Source organism: Leucoraja erinacea, chromosome 34 (genome assembly GCF_028641065.1).
Source record: "Leucoraja erinacea ecotype New England chromosome 34, Leri_hhj_1, whole genome shotgun sequence".
In the NCBI taxonomy this organism is placed as follows: Eukaryota; Metazoa; Chordata; class Chondrichthyes; order Rajiformes; family Rajidae; genus Leucoraja; species Leucoraja erinaceus.
The window spans coordinates 6,597,585-6,620,045 of NC_073410.1; the positions used below are offsets into that span (position 1 = coordinate 6,597,585).

Below are 22,461 nucleotides of genomic sequence, written 5' to 3' on the forward strand. Positions count from 1 at the left end.
GTGCTGTAATTGTTATATGGTTATATATAGTGCCTGATTACAATCAATCCATTTTCGCAATGTGTAGATACGTGATAAGGTCACATCTCTTATTGAACAACCATGTCTTTGTATATCACATCACACCCGCAGGATGCCTCACAAAGCACTGAAATGACTGGAATAGATGCAACATGCTGTGTTTGTTTACAGTGAACTTTCCGAGATAATGCACCATTCCTCTCAAGATACACAACAAGTTTATCATTGGAAATTAAAAAAACCTGCTAAACACCCAAATTCTGCAATCTCGTCACAATTCGTTTTGCCCTCTGAAATAGTAGAATTCTAGTACTAAAGACAGTGCTCCTGAACTGGTTGTGTCTCCAGTTATGCTTGTCAATCCAATGGCCGGGGGGGGGACAGATTTAGTGCGACTGACAAGTGGACGAGAGGAAACTGAGGAGAAAGTTCTTCATCCAGGAGCCTGGCGCGGGGATGCAGGGGAACCTCAGCCACCCACACCCTCCAACACAACAGCTAAAAAATGATGGTGGATGTGTGTGTGACCATGTTCACTCCATTACATCCACAAACCACAGGTGGGTGTGTGGTTGCAAAGTGGTTTAGCCAGCCGACCAGCATCCAGGCTCCACTTAAAAGTCAAACCCCACCACAGCAGCTGGCGAGTGTGACCCTCCATCGGTCAGCAAACGTGAGATAGAAACTCAGAGGAAAGACGCAGGAGACGGCCCTTTGATCCTTCGAGTGTTTAATGATCATGGCTATGATTCAGTGTGGGAAGGAACTGCAGACGCTGCTTTAAACCGTAGACACAAACGGCTGGAGTAACTCAGTGGGACAGGCAGCATCTCTGGAGAGACTCAACCCGAAACGTCACCCATTCCTTCTCTCCAGAGATGTTGCCTATCCTGCTGAGTTACTCCAGCTTTTTGTGTACAAATTCAGTAGCTGGCTCCCCCTTTACCTCTGTACCCCTTGTTCCCTCTGCACCTATCTAATTCCTTCCTTCATATATTTAATGATTTAGCTTCAACTGCTTTCTGGGGCTGAGATTTCCATGGGTTCATCACTCTTTGGGAGAAGGGATTTCCCCTCATCAAATGGCTTACCCCTTAGTCTTAAATTTAAGTTCCTGCTCACTCTCAGGTCGAGACCACAACTGGTGGTGGGACCAAGACTGGGTGCCAACACAGGGCAAGTAGTCATTTGCAGGACATGGAATCAAAGGAGGGGCAAGATGGGCCGAATGGCCTCAATCTCTAATGTAAGATTCGGCAAGACTTTTCTACAATTGGCCCTGGTTTGTGGACCTTGAGTCAGCAGGAAGGGAGGAAACATTGGTCCCTGCACACTGTGCCGAGTCCCTGCTTTCATCTTTAACCACAGAACACTTAGCATGGTGGTTTTTCGGGCATTGGACCAACATCCAGGGACCATTGATGAGTCAAGCCCCAGCATGCCAGCTGAATCATTTAAACGGAAGTAACTATCTAAATCTGGAATTGAAAGCTGGTACCGATTATGCTCATTGTTACCACATTGCTGTAAACAAGGACATTTTGTCCATGCAGTTCATAGAGGCTTCCCACACCTGGTTGAGACATGGTATGATGGCTCATGGTGCGGCATGATGGCGCAGCAGTAGAGTTGCTGCCTTGTAGTGCCAGAGACCAGGTCCCATCCTGACCAGGGGTGCTGTCTGTACGGAGTTTGTACGTTCTCCCCGTGACCTACGAGGGTTCTCTCTAGGATCTCCGTTTTCCTTCCACACTCCAAAGACATCTAGGTTTGTAAGTTAATTGGCTTGGCATCATTGTAAATTGTCCCCAGTGTGTGTAGGATAGTGTTATGGCCCTATCTCACGGTGCAAGTCCATCCACGAGTGATCCCGAGTTTAAAACAAATCTTGAAGTGACTCTTGAAGTAAACATTTTAAACTTTTAAACTCGTTGTAAGAACGTAAGTAGCCCGTGAGTTTATCGTATTGATGTTTACTTCAAGAGTAAATTTGACTCATGGAAATCTTTTAACATGTTGAGAGATTTTCACGAGTTAACAAGTTTCCTGAGTACCTGCCGTTAGCGTTACGAGTTGCGACGTTCCCGCTACGTTAATTCTACGTGATTACCACGAGTTTGATTTGTTTTAAACTGGGGATGACTTGTGGGTGGACTCGCAACGTGAGACAGGGGTTTTGGTTTGCGGGGATCTTTGGTCGGCACGGATTCGGTGGGCCGAAGGGCCTGTTTCAGCACTGCAGCTCTAAACTAAACCACTCCACAAACACTACCAATGTAGTTGAATCTGAGCACTCTATTGAGTAAAGGGCTTGTCCCACGAGCATGTGACCTGCATGCGGCAAGCGCGACCAAACCGGAAGCGGGGGCCGCGCGGAGGTCGAGTGAGTGACGTGAAGTTCGAGCGAAGTCCGCGGGAAGTTCGCGCGTGACGTACGGCGTCAAGACGCTGTATGCGTACAGCAGGCCATTGCCGCGCAGAATTTTTGAACACGGTCAGTTTTTCGGAGCCCCGCGCGATGTCGGGACCAGCTCCGCACAACTCCATACGGCACCGGCGATCGAAGTGGGACCGGCCCCGCGAGGCCGTACGGCTCAAGCGACCACGTTAGGTCGCGCTTGCCGCATGGAGTCGCATGCTCGTGGTGACAGGTCCTTAGGTGACTCAGCGCAGAGCACAAGTGGCATGGATCACTGCCAACTGCCTCAGTTAACAACTCAACATCCTGTACGCAAATAAACTAAAAACTGAAGACTAACAGTGGAGAGGGTGTGTCAGGTTAAAAACAATAAAAACATGAAGAACTGGGTGTGAACAGGAAAACACAAACTGTCTTTGGTTTAACCACAATCCCTGAACCCATAGTAAATAACAACTATGAGCTCTTACAATTAAAGCTTCATTTACCATAATGAGCTACATTGCTGTGCTGATTTTTATGGTAACGGATCATGGAATGAATTAGTTTTGGGATGGTTTATGGGCAATTGCGACAAGATCATCCCGTAAGCAGCAATGGGGCTGAATGAATGGTCTACTGTTGAAGGGAGGGGTTGCCATGTTATTGGAGATATCCCTTGTTATACTTGGACACAGTTGCAGAACAAGCACAATAAGTGTCAGTTTCATCTTAACTTCTGGTGTACATCAAGCTTGGCGATCTACAATCTCTGGGAGGATTCCTATTGACAAAGAGCACACATTAGATACCAACAAAAGTGTTTTAAAGGTAGACAAAAGTGCTGGAGAAACTCAGCGGGTGCGGCAGCATCTATGGAGCGAAGGAAATAGGCAACGTTTCGGGCCGAAACTTTGCCTATTTCCTTCGCTCCATAGATGCTACCGCACCCGCTGAGTTTCTCCAGCACTTTTGCCTACCTTCGATTTTCCAGCATCTGCAGTTCCTTCTTGAACAAAAGTGTTTAAAATAACTGCTGATGCCAAATTGGTTCCATTTTCCTAAAATACTTGCTTTTCTCTTATTCTCTCTCTGTCTCACTTTCTTAAACCAAGTTCAGCTGTGAAAGGATGTTGACAGAACTGATTCACAGGTTGATATGGTAATTGGAAAGGTTTCTCTGAAGGTGATACTAGGGTCCCCCTGTTAATCTCTAGAACCCGCAACAGCAATTAGCCTCAACTTGAGCTCAAGTTGTACCTACCCTCAACACTTCCTCGTGAGATACATGAGTAATTATATTAAGTGCATGAGTAAAGTTATAATGGTCAGGAAGTAAACATTGTGATTCTGTGCCGCCAAGCGCACAATGTCATTAAAATGAAGTCTCTGCAAACATCTCACCCTTGCCCTGCCCCTCACTTCTCAAATGTCTCTCTTCCTTCATTTTTGTCTCAGTCTCATTCACAGGCAGACACACACTCGCACGTTTGCAAGTACACGGACGCGTGCACAAACACATGCATGCACACGCGCATGTACTCTTGCACGCACACGTATCGCACGCACACCCATTTGCTCGCTTATTTTTGTTTTAGTCTCAATCACAGGCAGACACACAATCGCACGTTTGCAAGCACACGGACGCGTGCACAAACACATGCATGCACAGGCGCATGTACTCTTGCACGCACACGTACTCACACACACACGCTCGCTCGCACACACAACTGTTTGCCCGCACACACTTGCGCATACACACACACACATTCACGCACACACATGCACACACTTCCGCATGCACATACTTGCGCACAAACACATGCGCACGCACTTGCACACACACAATCAGCAAACTGTCAAAGCAAGGAGAAGAGGCCATTTAACCATCAAGCTCTGGCGAGTTCTCTGCAAGAACCACTTTGCTCAGCCCCCCCTGTACAGTTGCAATTTGTCATCCCTTCAATATATCTCCAATTTCCTTTCAAAGCCTGTCCTTCAATCACTGTAGGTGGTTTTGTTTGAAAGGCTTTGAAATCTCTGCCAAATCTCTCAGGCTGAGAGAATCTCACTGAACTAAGAAAACCAGGGTCACCAACGAGAAGTTAAAACAAAATCAGGGTTAACCGCTTGTGTGGAGACAGTAAGACCTCTTTTAAACCACTGTTAAAAATTCCGCCAGCGAGCACTCACATTTTTAATGGTGAATTTGCAGGGACTCAAGGGGCCTTCACTACCCAAGGGTCAAGAGGCCCACAGAGTGAGTGTGTGCAAGTGATCACACAGGCTGCACGTAGCCTTCAGGATAGATCATTAAACTATTTCATATGAAAGTACAATTTTGAATGAGTGAGTGAGAGAAAGTACGAGAGAGAAAGAGAGCGATGGAGCAAGGGAGAGACAGAAAAAGAGAGAGAGAGAGAGAGAGAGAGAGAACTAATAGCCCTGTCCCACGGCACGAGTTCATTCCAAGAACTCTCCCGAGTTTGAAAATAATCAAACTCGTGGTAAGCACGGAGAATGAACGTAGCTGGTACGTCAGAGCTCGGGGACGTCTCTTAGCGGCTCGTTATGCTAACGGCAGGTAAGTTCGGGAACACTTGTGAAAATTTTTCACCATGATGAAAAATGTCCACGAGAGCCCCGAGTACCGATGAGCGGCCATTACCGTAAATCTCCGCGTTCGAATCAGGGCAAACTCGGGAGAACTCTTGAAATGAACTCGTACTGTGGGACAGGGCTTTAAGTTGGGTTTGTTTCAAGTCTCTTGGAAATGCGACCTGGCTGTATCTAATATTAGGATGTAATTGCACAAAACCTCTCCTTTAAAATCAGCATTTTAGTTTCATGTAGGAATGCAATGAATGTACAAACCAAATCTCAACGGTGAGATTTATGATCAATCGTAATGATATCCTGGCAGGCATTAGACAATGTGTTTGCACTTTGCGTTATTAAAACAGGGCGTCAGCATATAACTGGCAGCATCTGGCATGTATGATGAGGCTAAAGGCAACAATTTACTCAGGGGAAACAGTCTACTTAGTCAAGTCAAGTCAAGTCAAGTTTATTTGTCACATACACATACGAGATGTGAAATGAAAGTGGCAATGCTCGCGGACTTTTGTGCAAAAGACAAACAACAAAACAACCAAACAAATTATAAACACAATCATAACACACATATTCTTTTACTTAATGAGGGCACGAGACAAAAACTGCAGGAACGTCTCCTGGCAAAGGCAGGAAAATGTATCTACGAAGATGCCATGAGTGAAGAGGAGGTACACATAAATATTGTGCACTAAGTTACTTGCGATCACTTGGTTACCAGTAATTCCATAGTATTTGCCATTTGTTCTGCTTGGTGATAAACTGAAAGAATTAGTGTGACTATCTGAGTATTTCCAGCTATGTTGGAGTAGAGAAAATACCAGATTGCTCTTGAAGAGCACCTGATGATGGAGCGTTGAGGGGCTTTGAGTGGGTCACACACAATGGGTTGCCAACGTTCTCACTCCCAAATGGGACAAAAGGTCAAAATACAGGACAAAGTCCCGATGGCAATTCGTTGACCGACTTGGCCGTGGCTGGGTGAATGATGAGTTGGTCCGGGTGCTGGACTGAACACAAAGCCCAGCCGGTGGGCCAGCTGAGGAGTTTTGGCCTGGGCGCGACGTCGAGCACAAAGTCCGGCGCCTCATCCCTCATGAACCGATGATCGGCCATGAGAAGGAGGGGTGGTGGTGTCGGTGGTAAGCGAAGACCTGAAGGTCGGGCAGTTGGCCGGGCTGCCGACCGACGGGGCCATGGGCGAGGCGCTGCTGCTGCTGCACTCCATGGGCTGCACTACATTGGGGCCGGATGAGATGCTCTGACCCGATAGTCCCCTCGACCCAAGTAGGAGCAGTCAAATACAGCACAAGGGCGGTCCCATGCAGGACAAACCAATTTAGCCCAATATTCAGGATACCCCGGCTAATATGGGTTTGAATCAGTGTAATATAACGAATCAACAAACTGGATAAAGGGAAAAAGCCCACTGCTAAAATTGTACAATCATGAAACACACCTCTCCCTTAAAAGTCGATTAACCTTTATGACGGACACAAGGAACTGTAAATGCTGGAATTTTACGTAGAGCACAAAGTGCTGGAGTAACTCATCGGGTTAGGTGACATCTGTGGAGAATATGGAAAGGTGCCGTTTCAGGTCAGGACCCTACTTCAGACTTCTTCCGAGAAGGGTTCCCGTTCCGAAATATCGCCTATCCATGTCCTCCACAGATGCTGCCAGACCCGATGAGTTACTCCTTGTGTATTAACCTACATGGCATGTGTAGGAAGGAACTGCAGATGCTGGGTTAAACCAAAGATAGACACAAAATGCTGGAGTAACTCAGCATCTCCGGAGAGAAGGAATGGGTGACGTTTCGGGTCAAGACCCTTCTTCAGACTGACCTACATGACAAACTGGAGTAAACAATGTTGAATAAAGTGCAACCTAAAACCTTCCTTAATGCCAGGACATGTTCAGTTTCACTGGTTTATTACAAAACTACTTCCCCCCCCAAAAAAATGGCTTTCAGGTTTTGTAATAATTATTTCATCAGCATTAAAAAAAAAAGTTCCCCAGTTTCTCTCACATTTCACAATAACCTTCCCATTGCAATGATTTTTTTCCAATCTACTCTCAGCTGTAATGTGGGCTCTCTGTGAAATCTGGTTTGCAGTTTAAAGTCAAACATTCTGTCAGGAGGCCTAGAAAAGGGTGTTTTTCAAAGTTCTTGGACTCCTGTTCTTCAGTTTGTCTAACATTGCAAAACTTTAACCTTCTAAATTTTGTTCTGCAATGTGAGATTGTTTTTTTTTTAAATTGCCTTTGTGTTTTAAGGTTTGTAAATACATTGAGTGAATCTTGAGTATTTTAAAAAGATTAGTGCAGGAAAATTGAGGAAAAGCATTTTCACGATACGTACAACGTGGAAGAGACTTAGAAACTTTGTCTGAGGCAGAAATCATATTGTAGTTAACAAGTGTCCAGTTGTGCCTTTACATAGAGGACCAGTGACCTAGAGCTGGACTAAAGGTTAGTTTGGACATAATAGCAAGTGGATGCCTCTGTGACATAACATCTACGATTCCAATTATTTTCACGAAGCTGCGAGATTTTATGCTAGTTTAAAATATATAACATTTATTTAAATGCCTATTCATGAGGATGAATGACATGCCGCATTTTAAAACCAATACAAATCTCTCAGCTATTCAGTGAAAATAGTTCTTTATGTTGCCTTCCAATGAACCCGCTTATCTATGTTTGACTGCACTCCAGAAAACAACAAACATTCACATTCTGAAGAAAGGTCCTGACCCTAAACGTCACCTATACATTCCTTCCACAGATACCGCCTGACCCGCTGAGTTACTCCAGCACTTTGAATTTTAAGCAAGATTCCAGCATCTGCAGTTCCTAATGCTGCAATCATTCAGATTTATTCTGCAGTTTTAGTGCAGTAAAACTTTCCAAGTAGCCTCACAAAAGTGTAGGAAACTAAATTTGACAATAACTCACATCGAGGTGACCAAACATTTGGTAATAAATTAATCTCACATTACAGAACAAAAAATTACAAGGTTAAAGTTTTGCAAAGTTTCCAAATATAGCCAAGCAAACCGAAGAACGCTAGTCCAAGTAAAAAAAAAGCTTTAGTAAAGGACTTAAAAGGATGAGTGCACAATTGAGGGAAATAATTATAACATATAACAATTACAGCACGGAAACAGGCCATCTCGGCCCTTCTGTTCCATGCCGAACACTTACTCTCACCTAGTCCCATCTATCTGCACTCAGACCATAACCCTCCATTCCTTTCCCGTCCATATACCTATCCAATTTATTTTTAAATGATAAAATCGAACCTGCCTCCGCCACTTCCACCAGAAGCTCATTCCACACAGCTACCACTCTCTGAGTAAAGAAGTTCCCCCTCATGTTACGCCTAAACTTCTGTCCCTTAATTCTCAAATCATGTCCTCTTGTTTGAATCTTCTCTACTCTCAATGGGAAAACTTATCCGCGTCCACTCTGTCTATGTCTATCCCTCTCATAATTCCAGAGTATAATTATAAAGCATTTGAAGTTGTGGCTCTTCGTGGTTGGATAAGAGAAATCAGAGATGCACAGGGGGGCAACATTGATAAATGCCGAGATCTTGAGGATTTAAGTCTCAAGATGAAACAAGAAAGCTAAGGTAGACAAAAATGCTGGAGAAACTCAGCCGGTAAGGCAGCATCTATGGAGCGAAGGAATAGGTGACGTTTCGGGTCAGGAACCTTCTTAAAGAAAGCTAGGGTGATTATTTCAAAGCTAAGGCACTGTACGGACAAAGACAATTGTGTAGCACTGTGGTGATGGGTGAAGAGAACTTGGAGTGAGTAATGCCCCTGTCCCACTTAGGAAACCTGAACGGAAACCTCTGGAGACTTTGCGCCCCAACCATGCAGTTCCCGGAGGTTGCAGGTGGTTGCTGGAGGTTGCAATAAGTGAAAGCATGTAGGGAGACTGACAAAAACCACCGGGAACCTCCAGGAACCGCACGGAAACCTTGGGTGGGGCGTAAAGTCTCCAGAGGTTTCCGTTCAGGTTTCCTAAGTGGGACAGGGGCATAAGGGTAAAGGTTCCAAGGTTTTGGAAAGGCTTATGCATATAAAAGATGAGGCAGTGCTGGAGGAGCCAAGTTTGGATCTAACAAGAGGCATGGCAGTGGACTTCAATGGCAAATGAACTGAAGCCAGGCTAAAAGATTTACTTGTGAAATGAAATAAACCCTATTCAATGAAGTAGACTGTACCACATAAAGACAGGGCCACAATGGTGCAGCATCTCTCAATGAAGCAGTGTTGAACTGACAATGAATGGCCATATCCACAAGTGGGAAATATTCAAAGGAGCAGATTAAGGTTAGCCTTTGAGCAAGTGTCGGCCTCTGTGATTCGGACACAAAGAATCAAAGAACAGAAGCAAATTGCTGTTTCCAGACGGAGGCTTCTGAAAGCCGTGCCCGTCATTTGTCATTATGCTGCCTACTTAGAAACTCCCAGGATTGTCAATTTGGTATAAAAGATATTCTGGAAAACAAAAAGCAAATAAATCTGCATTTTCAGTACAAGGGAGAAACTCAGCAATTCAGGCAGCTTTGATGAAAGACCAATGACCTGCAATGTGAATTGTGTTTCTCCCTCCATAGCCACTGGCCGGATTGTGGAGTACTGTACTTACAACATATTGGGACTTCATTTGATAGTTTGGATGTCCGTGCTGTATCTCTAAACTAAAGTAAACAATAGTTGGCCGTGCATTCCACAGTCACCTCTCTCAAATCTCTCAATAGATGTGTGTATAATATTTAGGTCCGTGGGTGGGGAAACTCTAGCTCACACTTTGGGCTGATTCATTATCTTGTCCTTGTGATGTGAACAAACGTATCATAATACCTCAGCACACAACTTAATCTCGACCATCATCTTGTGGGATTCAATAAGAATTACTACAGAAATTTGTGGGTTCAAGCCCCACGTACGTCAGCACTTTGAGTATCATGATGATGAAATCAACAAAAATGGAAAGAAAATTGAATTGTTATTCTTCAATGACTCTGAGCCCCATGTTCCGACCCAGGTGATTCACTGAATGAAAAGATGAAGTAGAATCATATCTTCAAAATCAAGAACACTTCCTCGTGAGAAATATGAGTAATTATCTTGAGGGCATAAGTAAGGTTTAAAAAATGGTCAGGAAGTAAATATTGTGGTTCTGTGCTATTGAATGTAAAATGGCAATAAGATGAATCCTCTGGAAATCTGAAATAAAATGGTTTTAAGCAACAGATCAGGCAGCATTTGTGCACAGCGAAACTGAGTTAAGCCCTCCTGTTACTCACGAACTCTCCCGAGTTTTCCCCCTTGATTCGAACTCGAAGAATTACGGTAATAGCCGTTCGTAGGTACTCGGGGCTATTTTTTTTACTCGTGGACATTTTTCAACATGTTGAAAAAACGTCCCGACTTACCTGATGCCCCGAGTTCCTACGGCTGGCATTACGAGCCGCTACGAAACATCTACGGCCTCCTACGAACTCGCTACCGACATTCCCTGAGTTGGAATCAAGGGGAAAACTCGGGAGAGTTCGTGGGTAACTCGGGAAAGTGGGGCTTTAGCATCTCTGATGAATGAACGACCTCTTGACCTGATGAACAACCTCTTGGCCTGAAACATTAATCTGTCTCTGCCTTCACGGATGCTGCCTGACCTCACAACTGTCTCCACTATTTCTAGTTTCTGCCACTACTCGCCTGCAGAATACACTCAACCATCTGACACCGTGGGGATAGGGTGGGAGGGTGCAGGTTACACAAATATGCTGGGTGCATGAGAATTGCTCCCAAAAAAAATCGTTCCCCTAATATTAAAATCAACCTCGTTATCTTTGAAGAAGGGTCTCGACCCGAAACGTCACCTTTTTCTTCGCTCCATAGATGCTGCCTCGCCCGCTGAGTTTCTCCAGCATTTTTGTCTACCTTCGTTATCTCATTAATTTCTTAACTAATCTTAACTATTTATAACCTATTAAGCTCTTGGAAAAATAGGTGAGATTTTGAGTAAAGAAGAAAAATGGCAACAGGGTTAATGTTTCAGGGCAATGACCTTTCAGGGGCATTCTGGTGAAAGGACATTAACCTGAATCATTACCCTTATATCCTAGTTTACTTTAGAGATACAGTGTGGAAACAGGCCCTTTGGCCCGCTGGATCTGCACCGACCAGCGTTCCCCGCACACTAACACCATCCTACACACACTAGGACAATTTACATTTATGCCAAGCCAATTAACCTACGAACCTGTACGATATTGGACTGTGGGAGGAAACTGAAGATCTCAGAGGAAACTTACATGGTCACGGGGGGAATATACAAAGTCCTTACAGAGAGCGCCCATAGTCGGGATGGATCCCGGGTATCTGGCACTGTAAGTACTGTATGGCAGCAACTCTACTGCTGCACCACTGTGCTGTCCTCCCACAATAGATGCTGTGCGGCCTGCATTTTCTGGCTCTTGTCTTTGACTTCCATCATCTGTTGTATCTTGCTTTTGGAATTAAAAAACCCCGAGCTCTTTATTCACGGTTCTACCATTGGAAACATCAATAAGAACATAAAGTCACGTCTATTTGTGACAGAAAAGGAGAGAACAGAATTCTAATGAGAACAGGATCAGAATCTAAGGGCTTATGCAGTGATTGGGAAACTTAGCTTTGACGTTTAGAGGCAAGGATAAGTCACAATCCAAACCTGACTGTGAGCCCGTCCGTTCCAGAGCAGCCAAGGATGGGGCTTTAGTCATGATGATGAATCATTGTTAATGGAATATAGCCCGGAGACCATCCCAGTACCGACTGCGTGCTTCCTTGCATCTCTGGTGAGAGCAACAGCCAACTAGCCTCAGGGCCTGAAGCTTATTTCTTCCTGGCATGCAACTCCTTTTGTTGGAAACAAATCCAGTAAGATTGATGTGACCAAAGCTAATCAGTAACAGCTGGATCATTTTGGAACTAAAGAGAAAGTGATCGGGTTACTCAGTAGACCAGGTGGCATCCGTATAGTTACTATGTCCAGTCCATGGGTTTTCATTGAGTGGCAAAAAGCAGCTTCACCAATCCGTGACACTAACACAATTTTACTAAAGTTTAGAATCATGAGCTAAAACATGAATTCTCTCTCTACAGATACAGCCTGACCTGCACAATATCTTATAGAATCGTATAGAATGGGATCTTATAGAAACATATAAAATTATAAAAGGACTGGACAAGCTAGATGCAGGAAAAATGTTCAGAATGTTGGGTGAGTCCAGAACCAGGGGCCACACAGTCTTAGAATAATGGGAAGGTCATTTAAGACCAGGGTGAGAAAAAACTTTTTCACCCAGAGAGTTGTGAATTTATGGAATTCCCTGCCACAGAGGGCAGTGGAGGTCAAGTCACTGGATGGATTTAAGAGAGTTAGGTAGAGCTCTAGGGGCTAGTGGAATCAAGGGATACGGGGAGAAGGCAGGCACGGGTTATTGATAGGGGACGATCAGCCATGATCACAATGAATGGCGGTGCTGGCTCGAAGGGCTGAATGGCCTCCTCCTGCACCTATTTTCTATGTTTCTAAAACCTCTATAGTATTTTTGTTTTATTTCAGACTTCCAGATTCTGCCTTTTAATGTTTGCCTTTTGATAATGGGGACACAAGTCATTTACAATTTGTTCCATGATGGGACCACTGTCTTCCAGAAAGAAAGGGAGAGGAAACTTTCACTTCCATTATGCCATTTCCTCAGAGAATCCCCCAAGCAGTTTACATCCTGTAAATAAGTGCAAAGAAAGAGACAAAGTGCTGGAGTAACTCAGCGGGCCAGGCAGCAACTCTGGGGAACATGAGTCGTTGACTGCTCGACACTCGCTTCTCACACATCGCCCCTGAGGAGCTAATTACCAGATATTCTGACGTGCGATATTTGTTTATGCCAGAAACAGCAGGAGATTAATAGTGACCATGAGAGACGAGAAGTGTGTGGTCTTTTGTGACCACCACAAGGGAGAGATGGAACCCTCAGATTTCTTGATTGAAAGGTACAGCATGGAAACAGGCCCTTCGGCCCATTTTGTCCATGCCAACCATCTATCACCTGCTTGCTCTAGTTCTCTGTTATCCCACTTTTGCGTCCACTTTCTACACACCAGGGACAATTTACAGAGACCAATGAACCTGCCAATCCACGTGACTTTGGGATGTGGGGGGGGAAACCCACGCTGTCACAGAGAGAACGTGCAAACCCCACACAGACAGCACCCGTGGTCAGGATCGAACCCAGTTCTCTGGTGCGGTGAAGCAGTGTCCCTCGAAATTGCTTTAAAAGGTCTATTTGGCAGATGACACCTGTAGTGGTGTGGTGTCCTCTGCGGCTGTGTTCAAATGTCAGCGAGGATTATGACGCCATAAGTCCCCAGTGCGGAGCGGAAATATTGAATTGCGTTTGATGCAGAATTCACAAAATGTCCTATGACTAGTAAACCCGAAGAATGAACCTTCAACCAATTAAACAGAACGCCAACACACTGGGACATTAGCCAGAGGGGATCATGAGGAAATTGTATGGTGGTCTGGGGAGATAAGTTTTGAGTTGGATGAATTCCCTGGTGAACTAAACGCTAAATTCACTATGGTAGACAAAAATTGCTGGAGAAACTCAGTGGGTGAGGCAGCATCTATGGAGAGAAGGAAGAGGCGACGTTTCGGGTTGAGACCCTTCTTCAGACTGATGTCGGGGGCGGGAAAGATCTCTTTACCTCAAACAGCCTGTTTCCTTTATCATCGTTACTTTTTTTTGCATATCTTTCATTCATTGTTCTTCATCTCTCCAGATCACCGTCTATATCCCTCGTTTCCCTTATCCCTAACCAGTCTGAAGAAGGGTCTCGACCCGAAACGTCACCCATTCCTTCTCTCCAGAGATGCTGCCTGTCCCGCTGAGTTACTCCAGCATTTGTGTGTCTATCTTCGGTTTAAACCAGCACTCGCAGCTCCTTCTTACACATTAAACTTTACTTCTATCCGGTTAGATGGTCTCTGCAACCTCCTGCATCGCTGGGCTAGTAACCAGTGTTAAAGCAGGGTTGGCTGCCACTTTAACACTGTGTGTCAATGTCCCATTGCGACACTGATCTTTGCAGGCAAGGTTCTTGGCGTGGTTTTGTTGGGTTTCTGTGTGTGTGCAGTGTGGTGACAGGTTCAGCATATGCTACCACGACTCATTGCTAAATCGGACAGATATCAGCACAGTTACACAGTTGTGAGCCTGTCCTTGGAGATATACAATGGAGGCAGTCTTCCCATTGTTAACGGAAGCTACTGCTGCTTCCCGAATTGACGTTGTAAATGGGGGGATAAGGGAGGAAACCAGAGGCAGTGAGTGATCAGGGGTGGGGGTGAATCAACGAGACCCAGGCATAAGCACACATCACTTTGTATTAAAACCCGCAAGGGGCGTGCTTTTTGTAAGGAGGTTGCAGAGACCCTCCAACCTGATAGAAGTCGAGTTTAGTTTAGTTTAGTTTAGGGATACAGCATATAAACAGGCCCTTCGGCCCTCGCCAACTACTCATCGTTCTATGTCACTGATTGTCGCCGGAAGCTTGCGTCCTTTTCAGGACGAACGATGACAGCGATGCCAACATTTGTGACATGGAAGATGGACATAAAAGAAGAAGATGTTATTCCCACTTCCACATTCATTATCTACACTATAAGGAAGGCGACTCCGGACTGTCAAAGCTGCCACAGCCAGACATAAAAACAGTTTTTATCCACGAGTAGTTGCTCTACTCAACAGCCAAAAATCTGTAGCCTCCCTTTGATCTGGTATTCAGTTGGTTCACATGCTTGATCAATGGTGTTTTATCATTAATGTTTTATTATTGTTAATGTTTAGTGTTTTCTGAGTCATTCGTAACTGTCACTGTATGTCATGTTGTTACTTGTGGGCGGAGCACCAAGGCAAATTCCTTGTATGTGAATACTTGGCCAGGAAACTTATTTACTTACTTACTTAATTTACGGAGGCTAATTAACCAACAAACCCGCATGTCAGAGGGTAGTTAATCTGCGGAACTCATTGCCACAGAGGGCTGTGGTGGCCAAGTCAGTGAATATTTTTAAGGCAGAGATAGACAAGTTCTTGATTAGAACGGGTGTCAAGGGTTATAGGGAGAAATGGGATTAGGTGGCAGAGATAAGCCTTGATTGAATGGAGTAGTAGACTCGATGGGCCGAGTGGCCTTATTCTACTCCTATACCTTGTGAACGTATGTCTTTGGGATGTGGGAGGACACCAGAGAACCCCGAGGAAACCTACATGGTCCCAGCGAATTATGGGATGGATAGATTGGGTAGACAGTCAGGACCTTTCTCCAGGAGTGGAAAAATCAAATACTCCTCATTGTCTACTTTTGTGTCATCTGCAAACTTGCGAATCATGCTTTACACATTCTCATCTAAATCATTGACATAAACGACAGATAGCGATGGGGCCAGCACTGATCCCTGAGGCTCACCATTAATCACAGGCCTTTAGTGCAAAAAACAACCTTGATCCATCACCCTCTCATGCCTTCTATGAAGCCAATTCTATAACCAGGCAGATAATTATCTCTGGATACCATGCGACCTTCCAGAGCAGTCTACCATGCTGAACCTTACCAAAGGCCTTGCATTTGTCCATATTGACATTGTTTGTGGCCCTGCTGTCAACCTTCATGGTGACTTCTTCAATAAATTCACGAGACATCGCCCACATACAAAACCATGTTCAATATCCCTAATCAGCCTTTGTCTATCTGAAGATATTTTTAAATTGGGATCAATGCACTTGCTTATATTGGGAGAATCAGACAGAAATAACCAAGGCACCTGTGAGCCAGGCTCAGGGTATACTTCTCACTGTGATGAGGAAATGAAAGAGAGAGTTCAGCTGCTCTTTGATTGATGCAATTCAGCTGTTTGCTAATGTTCATGTCTCCAGCAGAACCCCGTTTTCATGGCATACAGCTCGGTGACTACAGCTGAGAGATTCAAGGTGGTTGGAAAGCAAAATCTGAGGCAACACAGCACAGAGTTTAATTGGGAACTGGAGAACCACTTAAATGCTACTTTGGGAATTGATGAGTGGGGAAAAAGGAGCCTTGGATTTAAAAAGTATAGGGTTCAAAACTGCGTAGGAAGGAACTGTAGAGGCTGGTTTAGACACAAGATAGACACAAAATGCAGGCGTAATGCTACAGCAGGACAGGCAGCAAGATCTGAAGTAAGATCTCGATCAGAAACGTCACCCATTCCTTCTATCCAGAGATGCTGCCTGTCCCGCTGAGTTATTCCAGCATTTAGGGTGTATATCTAGGGTTCAAAACTCTTTCCGTATCACTTTCTCTTCAGTAATCAGACGCCATTTGTCTCGTAGGAACTTTGACTGCAGGTGGTCTTTCAAATTGACAAGCAGAAAAAAAGCTGCTTTGGATTTAAACAGTATGGGAGTCAAAAGTGTTTCCATGTAACCTCCCCATAGTCACCACGCTGCTGTTGCTCACAATGATGCATACAATGTTCCAATTGCACTTTTTACTTAGCCTTTAGAGATAGCATGGAAACAGGCCCTTCAGCCCACACCGACCAGTGATCACCCCGTACATTAGTGCTATCCTACACAATCGGGTCAATTTTTATTGATGCCAAATAACCTATAAACCTGGATGTCTTTGGAGTGTGTGAGGAAACCGGAGCACCTGGAGGAAACCCACGTGGTCACAGGGAGAACGTACAAACACCGTACGGACAGCACCCATAGTGAGGATTAAACCCGGGCCTCTGGCGCTGTTGGCAGCAACACTACTGAGCCACTGCGTCATCCACTTAGCTTAGTTTGATTTTAATTTGCAACTTTTTCACAGTCTGTAAAGTCCCTTGGGACCTCTTGACGTGAGATGTCTGGTAGGACTAACAATCTTTATCCTTCTTTCTCTTTAAGACTTTTGCCTCCCATCACAGTGAGGAGGTGCCTGGTGAACTCACTGTGGTGGATGTTAAATTTGTGTTGATTGTGTGTTTTTGTTATTTTTATTATATGTATGACTGCAGGTACGAAATTCCGTTTAGACCGAAAGGTCTGAATGACAATAAAGGTGATTCTGATTCTGATTCTGATTTTTTTCTTCAGGTCAGGCCACGGAGCTGAAGGTATCAATTGATCACACCATCTACTCGTGTCCAGAAGGACTGAATGTCACCTTTAAGTGCAGCCTGTCTGGACACCTCATGCATAGGCACGACCACTTAGCCAAGTTATGGTACTTCAGCCACAGCAAGAATGACACGTGTGCGGAGAAGACCCACATCCGTAACGCTTCATTCAAAAGGGACAGCCACAATCAGTACAAAGACCACGGGGTCTACATGAACTCCGATCGCAGGGGGACCTTCTGGGTCACCATCACCAACTTGGTACACGACGACCAGGGAATCTACTGCTGCGTCGTGCACGAGCTGCACAAACAGCCGGAAAGCAAGCAACACGCAAGGATCGCACTCACTGTACATGGGACCACGGAGCTCAAGATTGTGCGTGGTAGGTCTCCTTGCAAAACAACTCCCTTGGGATCTGCACTCACACACTCACATTTAATTCAATGCACGGCCATTGACCAAAGCGTGCGGTATTTATCAAACTAAAGTTGGTACATGCCTACACGTAACCATAAAACCTGGTCACAGAGATGGGGTCCAAAGACATTGGAGACCCTCGGACTATCTTTAAGTGAACGTTACTGGACTTTATTGTGCGCTAAAGGTTATTGCCGTTATCCTAGATGCTGTGGACGGCACATGCTCTTCGTATCAGGCCCACTGTTCCCATCAGTTCACCCTACCTACCTTATTTGCTCCCATTTCCCATCCCCATCTATTTCCATCTCCCTCAGCACCTGGTCACCTCACTAACCACATCCAAGACAAGAAGGGTTTCGGCCCGAAACGTTGCCTATTTCCTTCGCTCCATAGATGCTGCTGCACCCACTGAGTTTCTCCAGCTTTTCTGTGTAACATCCAAGACTCTGTTGTTTTCCCAAACCCCCACCCCTCCCATACTTGACTCCAACCCCATCTCACCTAGATCCTATTATGTGCCAACTCTTGCCCCAACTCCTCACCTCTTACATAGATACATAGAAAATAGGTGCCAGGAGTAGGCCATTCCGCCCTTCGAGTCTGCACCGCCATTCAATATGATCATGGCTGATCATCCAACTCAGTATCCCGTACCTGCCTTCTCTCTATACCCCCTGATCCCTTTAGCCACAAGGGTCTTCTTCTTCTTCTTCTTCTTCTTCTTCTGAGTTTTACGGCAGCCGGCATCCGCAATGTTGCCTTGCTGCTACCTTCTGGCTTCATTCCACAGTACTCATGTCTTTATATTAGATCCTTTTTATAAGCCCAGCGGCCCTCAAGAAATCAAACAACAACTTTATTCCTTTTCCTTTCCCTCCACACTCTAGAATGTTCTTTACTGATATTTCTGTCAATCCAATTTTCCTCATTTCAATGAACATAAATCCTCATTCTGTCTCATATCTCCTACATGCAACTAGGGCATGCTGAACTGTTTCCGGCTGATGGCATTCCTCACACAGCCCAGTAGGGTGTTTTCCCAATATTTTTAATGTGCTGTTCAGGTGAGTGTGTCCTATCCTCAATCTTGTTAATACTACCTATTCCCTCCTGTTCCCCCCTCTTCTTGCTGTAATGTCCACTCTGTTTTGTAGCGAATAGAGGTGTCTCCCCTTTGTCTCCCGTTCCCAGTATTGTTGCCATTCCTGATTTATTTTCTTCCACGCAATGTGTTTTCCTTCAGATTTGGATAGTTGTAAGTTTACCTCTATGTTTCTTTTTTTTACAGCCTCCTTTGCTAATTTATCCACCTTTTCATTCCCTAGTACACCAATGTGTGCTGGGACCCACAACAAAGTCACGTCACTGCCCCTCCTTGTCACTTGGCTTAATAGTAGCAGGATTTCATACACTAAGTCAGGCCGCCTATGGGATGCACCAGACCCATTACTCTGGATTGCAGATAATGAGTCGCTACATATTACTACTTTACATGGTTGCATCTGTTCCATCCACTGAACTGCCATCGAAATAGTGTACAGTTCCACTGTATATACTGTCAAATAGTTGTTTGTTCTTTTGCAAAGCTCAACATTCATCCCCTGGACTACCACAGCCGCCCCTGTTGTTTCAGCTACTGGGTCCTTTGATCCATCTGTGAAAATTACGAGGTGTTCCCTGTATCTATTATCTATATGGCTATGATATTCTGTCTTTAGGTCTGAATGTTTGTTCCTCCTTTTGGCCTCCCATATCTCCAGATCAACTTTTGGGATGTTCAGTAACCATATTGGCACAGATGGCCATAATACTGCAGGGCAGAACTCTTTGTCATCTACTCCCATGTCCCCTGCCAAAACTCCTCCAACCCAGCCGAAGCTTCCAGACTGAGCCAGCACTCCTGTACTACCTGTTTTGTTGGGTGGTTCTCTCCATGACCCTTAAGGCTTAGCCAGTAATTAGCCATTAGTTGTCTGCGGCGCAGTCTCAACGGCATCTCCCCAGTTTCCACCTGCAGTGCACATACAGGTGACGTCCGCACACCTCCTATACAGACTCTTAGAGCTTCCGCTTGGACTTTGTCCAACTCGGACAACACTGACTGAGATGCTGATCCATAAGCTATACTGCCATACTCTAGTCTGGATCTGATCAGTGATACATAAGTACGTTTAAGAAGCCACAAGGGTCACATCTAACTCTCTCTTAAATATAGCCAATGAACTGGCCTCAACTACCCTCTGTGGCAGAGAGTTCCAGAGATTCACTACTCTCTGTGTGAAAAATGTTTTTCTCATCTCGGTCTTAAAGGATTTCCCCCTTATCCTTAAGCTGTGACCCATTGTCCTGGACTCCCCCAGCTCTTTATACTGACTACCTCCCCTCCATTCTTTTAGCCCAGAGAAACACAAAACATTAGTGTGTTTTTCCTTCCACAGATGCTGCCTGACCCCTAAGTTTCTCCAGCAGTGTTTACCGGGCTATGAATAAACTCATCGTGCACAACAGGGGCCATCCGTCTAAAAGGGTCCTGGGCCAAAACGTTCTCCAGAGATACTTGCTAACCCGTGGAGTTACCCAGCACTTTGTGTCGATTTTTGTAAACCAGCATCTGCGGTTTCTTGTCTTTGTTAAGCTGTTCTTGAACCTGGAGGTATTTCTATTACTGCCCCACTGTGCCACCCCAAACTGTAAACTAAGTTGGGACTTACTGAAGGACGGACTGAGGTTGTTATTGGAATGGATCTCTTTAGTCTAGTCATGTCACCGTTGAACTAAATCTTGTATCACACATTGTTACAAGGGACTGATTAACCACAATAGTCTATCTCTGCCATCTTACAGTTCTTGTAAACGTGGTGTCAATATTTACTGCAGAAGGGAATAGCTATGCATAAGGTATTGCAGTGCAAACAGGGGACCTGCTTGGTGGATCTTTCCTCCCACACCACCAGATTATTATCCAAAGATAAAGGCATAATATGGATATTGTGAATGGGTGAAAGCAGTTGCAAGAATTAATATGGGTGGCCTAAAGATGGCTGGCATAAAATCCTGTTGCAATATCAAATGTCAAAAAAATGCAACGCTTCCTTTGCACTTGAAAACAGTGTTGCAGGAAACGTTGCAGGCAGCTGGTGCACAAGTCGTGAACCCGTACGCAGTGTTGTGGTTGTGCTGAAACTGTCTCTGCTGCCGTACCAAGGGACAGATGGCACAACTTGGACAAGACTTAGTGAGGTTGTGCTTGCTGTACGTTCGGCAACTTAAGGACGACACAAGTGTACGAGACTGAGGTGAGAAAAAACGTTTTCACCCAGAGAGTTGTGAATTTATGGGATTCCCTGCCATAGAGGGCAGTGGAGGCCAAATCACCGGATGGATTTAAGAGAGAGTTAGATAGAGCTCTAGGGGCTAGTGGAGTCAAGGGATATGAGGAGAAGGCAGGTACGGATTATTGATAGGGGACGATCAGCCATGATCACAATGAATGACGGTGCTGGCTCGAAGGGCTGAATGGCCTCCTCCTGCACCTATTTTCTATGTTTCTACAAACTACTGAAACTACTAATTGGCAACCATTAATCCTCTGACACTTGCTCTGCCATTCCGTGAGTTCATGGCTGGTCATTCAGCTCAGCACCACTCTCCGGAACTAACCAAATATCTCTCAATTCCTCTAACAGCCAAACATCTTTTGATCTCTGTCTTAAATATATTCCCCCATCCCTCTTGGAAAATATGGAATATATTGTGGCAATTGTGAAGATGTACCACAGCCAGGATGAAGGCATTTCCTCTCATCTCCTGAAATGTGGTCTCCAATTTTGTGCCTGTGACTTTGGTTCTATTCGGCCCAGAGGAATGCATCATTTCTCCATCAAGCCTTGTAAATATATTGTACCTTTCAATTAGATCACCTCTCATTCTTATGAATCCTAAAGAGTGTAGGGCCAGTCAGTTTATCACCTTTCTACAGGTTAAATTGTGCAAATCAAGATTCGACTGCCAAACATTTATTATGCTCCCTCTATCCTTGATTAGGTGGGGAGAGTTATACAATGATAGTTTTATACATCTATTTTGTCTATAAAATGACAAAATAATACCATTGTCCAATATAATCGCAGTAGGAAGTTGCTACACATATACATTAAAGAACAATACATATTTCCTAAATGCTCCCTGTACTGCAAATTAACTCAGTAATTCATACACAAGAATACCCAGATCCCACTGAACACCAATACCTTTCAACCTTCTATGGTTTAAAAGATACTTCATTTCCAAAAGGTCTACCAAAGGCAATTATATTCTATATGTTACATAATTGCCCATTCACTTAACCTGTCTATATCCCCCAAAACCTCCCCATATGATCCTTACAAATCAATCCCAACTAGGCTTGCATTATCAGTAAGCTTGGGTATATAATACTAGGTGCTTGCATTCAAATAATTTGACATGGATTGTGAACAGCTGGGCTCCATGCTCCAATTCCAACTCTCGTTAACCAATTCTCAGTCCACACTTGGAAAGATGGCATCTTGTTTTTCGTCTGTTAAGCTCTATTGAAGGTCTTTTGAAAGTCCAAACTCAGCACTTATCTGTTCTGCTGGTTTGAATCTCAAGAATCCCTTGAATTTTTCCTTTGAAAATCCATATCGGCTCTGTCCAATTTCAACATTTTCAAAGGCCAACATTACCACTTCCTCAATAATAGATTTCCCACCACTGATGTCAGACGAATGCATGGTTCCCCATGTTTTGTCCTGCACATT

The 22,461-nt window shown here is 44.6% G+C and overlaps 2 protein-coding genes across 4 annotated transcripts in view; one reads left to right on the forward strand and one right to left on the reverse strand.

Moving 5' to 3' along the window:
• Positions 1-22,461, reverse strand: part of cdh23 (cadherin-related 23) — a 533,293-nt gene that overhangs the window by 69,790 nt on the left and 441,042 nt on the right. The window lies entirely within an intron of this gene.
• Positions 1-22,461, forward strand: part of vsir (V-set immunoregulatory receptor) — a 45,118-nt gene that overhangs the window by 5,812 nt on the left and 16,845 nt on the right. For both annotated transcript variants that reach the window (XR_008726163.1, XM_055661761.1), the window contains exon 2: positions 17,235-17,642. Coding sequence is in view for 1 of the 2 variants with exons in the window: in XM_055661761.1 (XP_055517736.1) it covers positions 17,235-17,642 (408 nt within the window). In the remaining variant the exon portion in view is untranslated. The remainder of the gene's footprint in view (positions 1-17,234; positions 17,643-22,461) is intronic.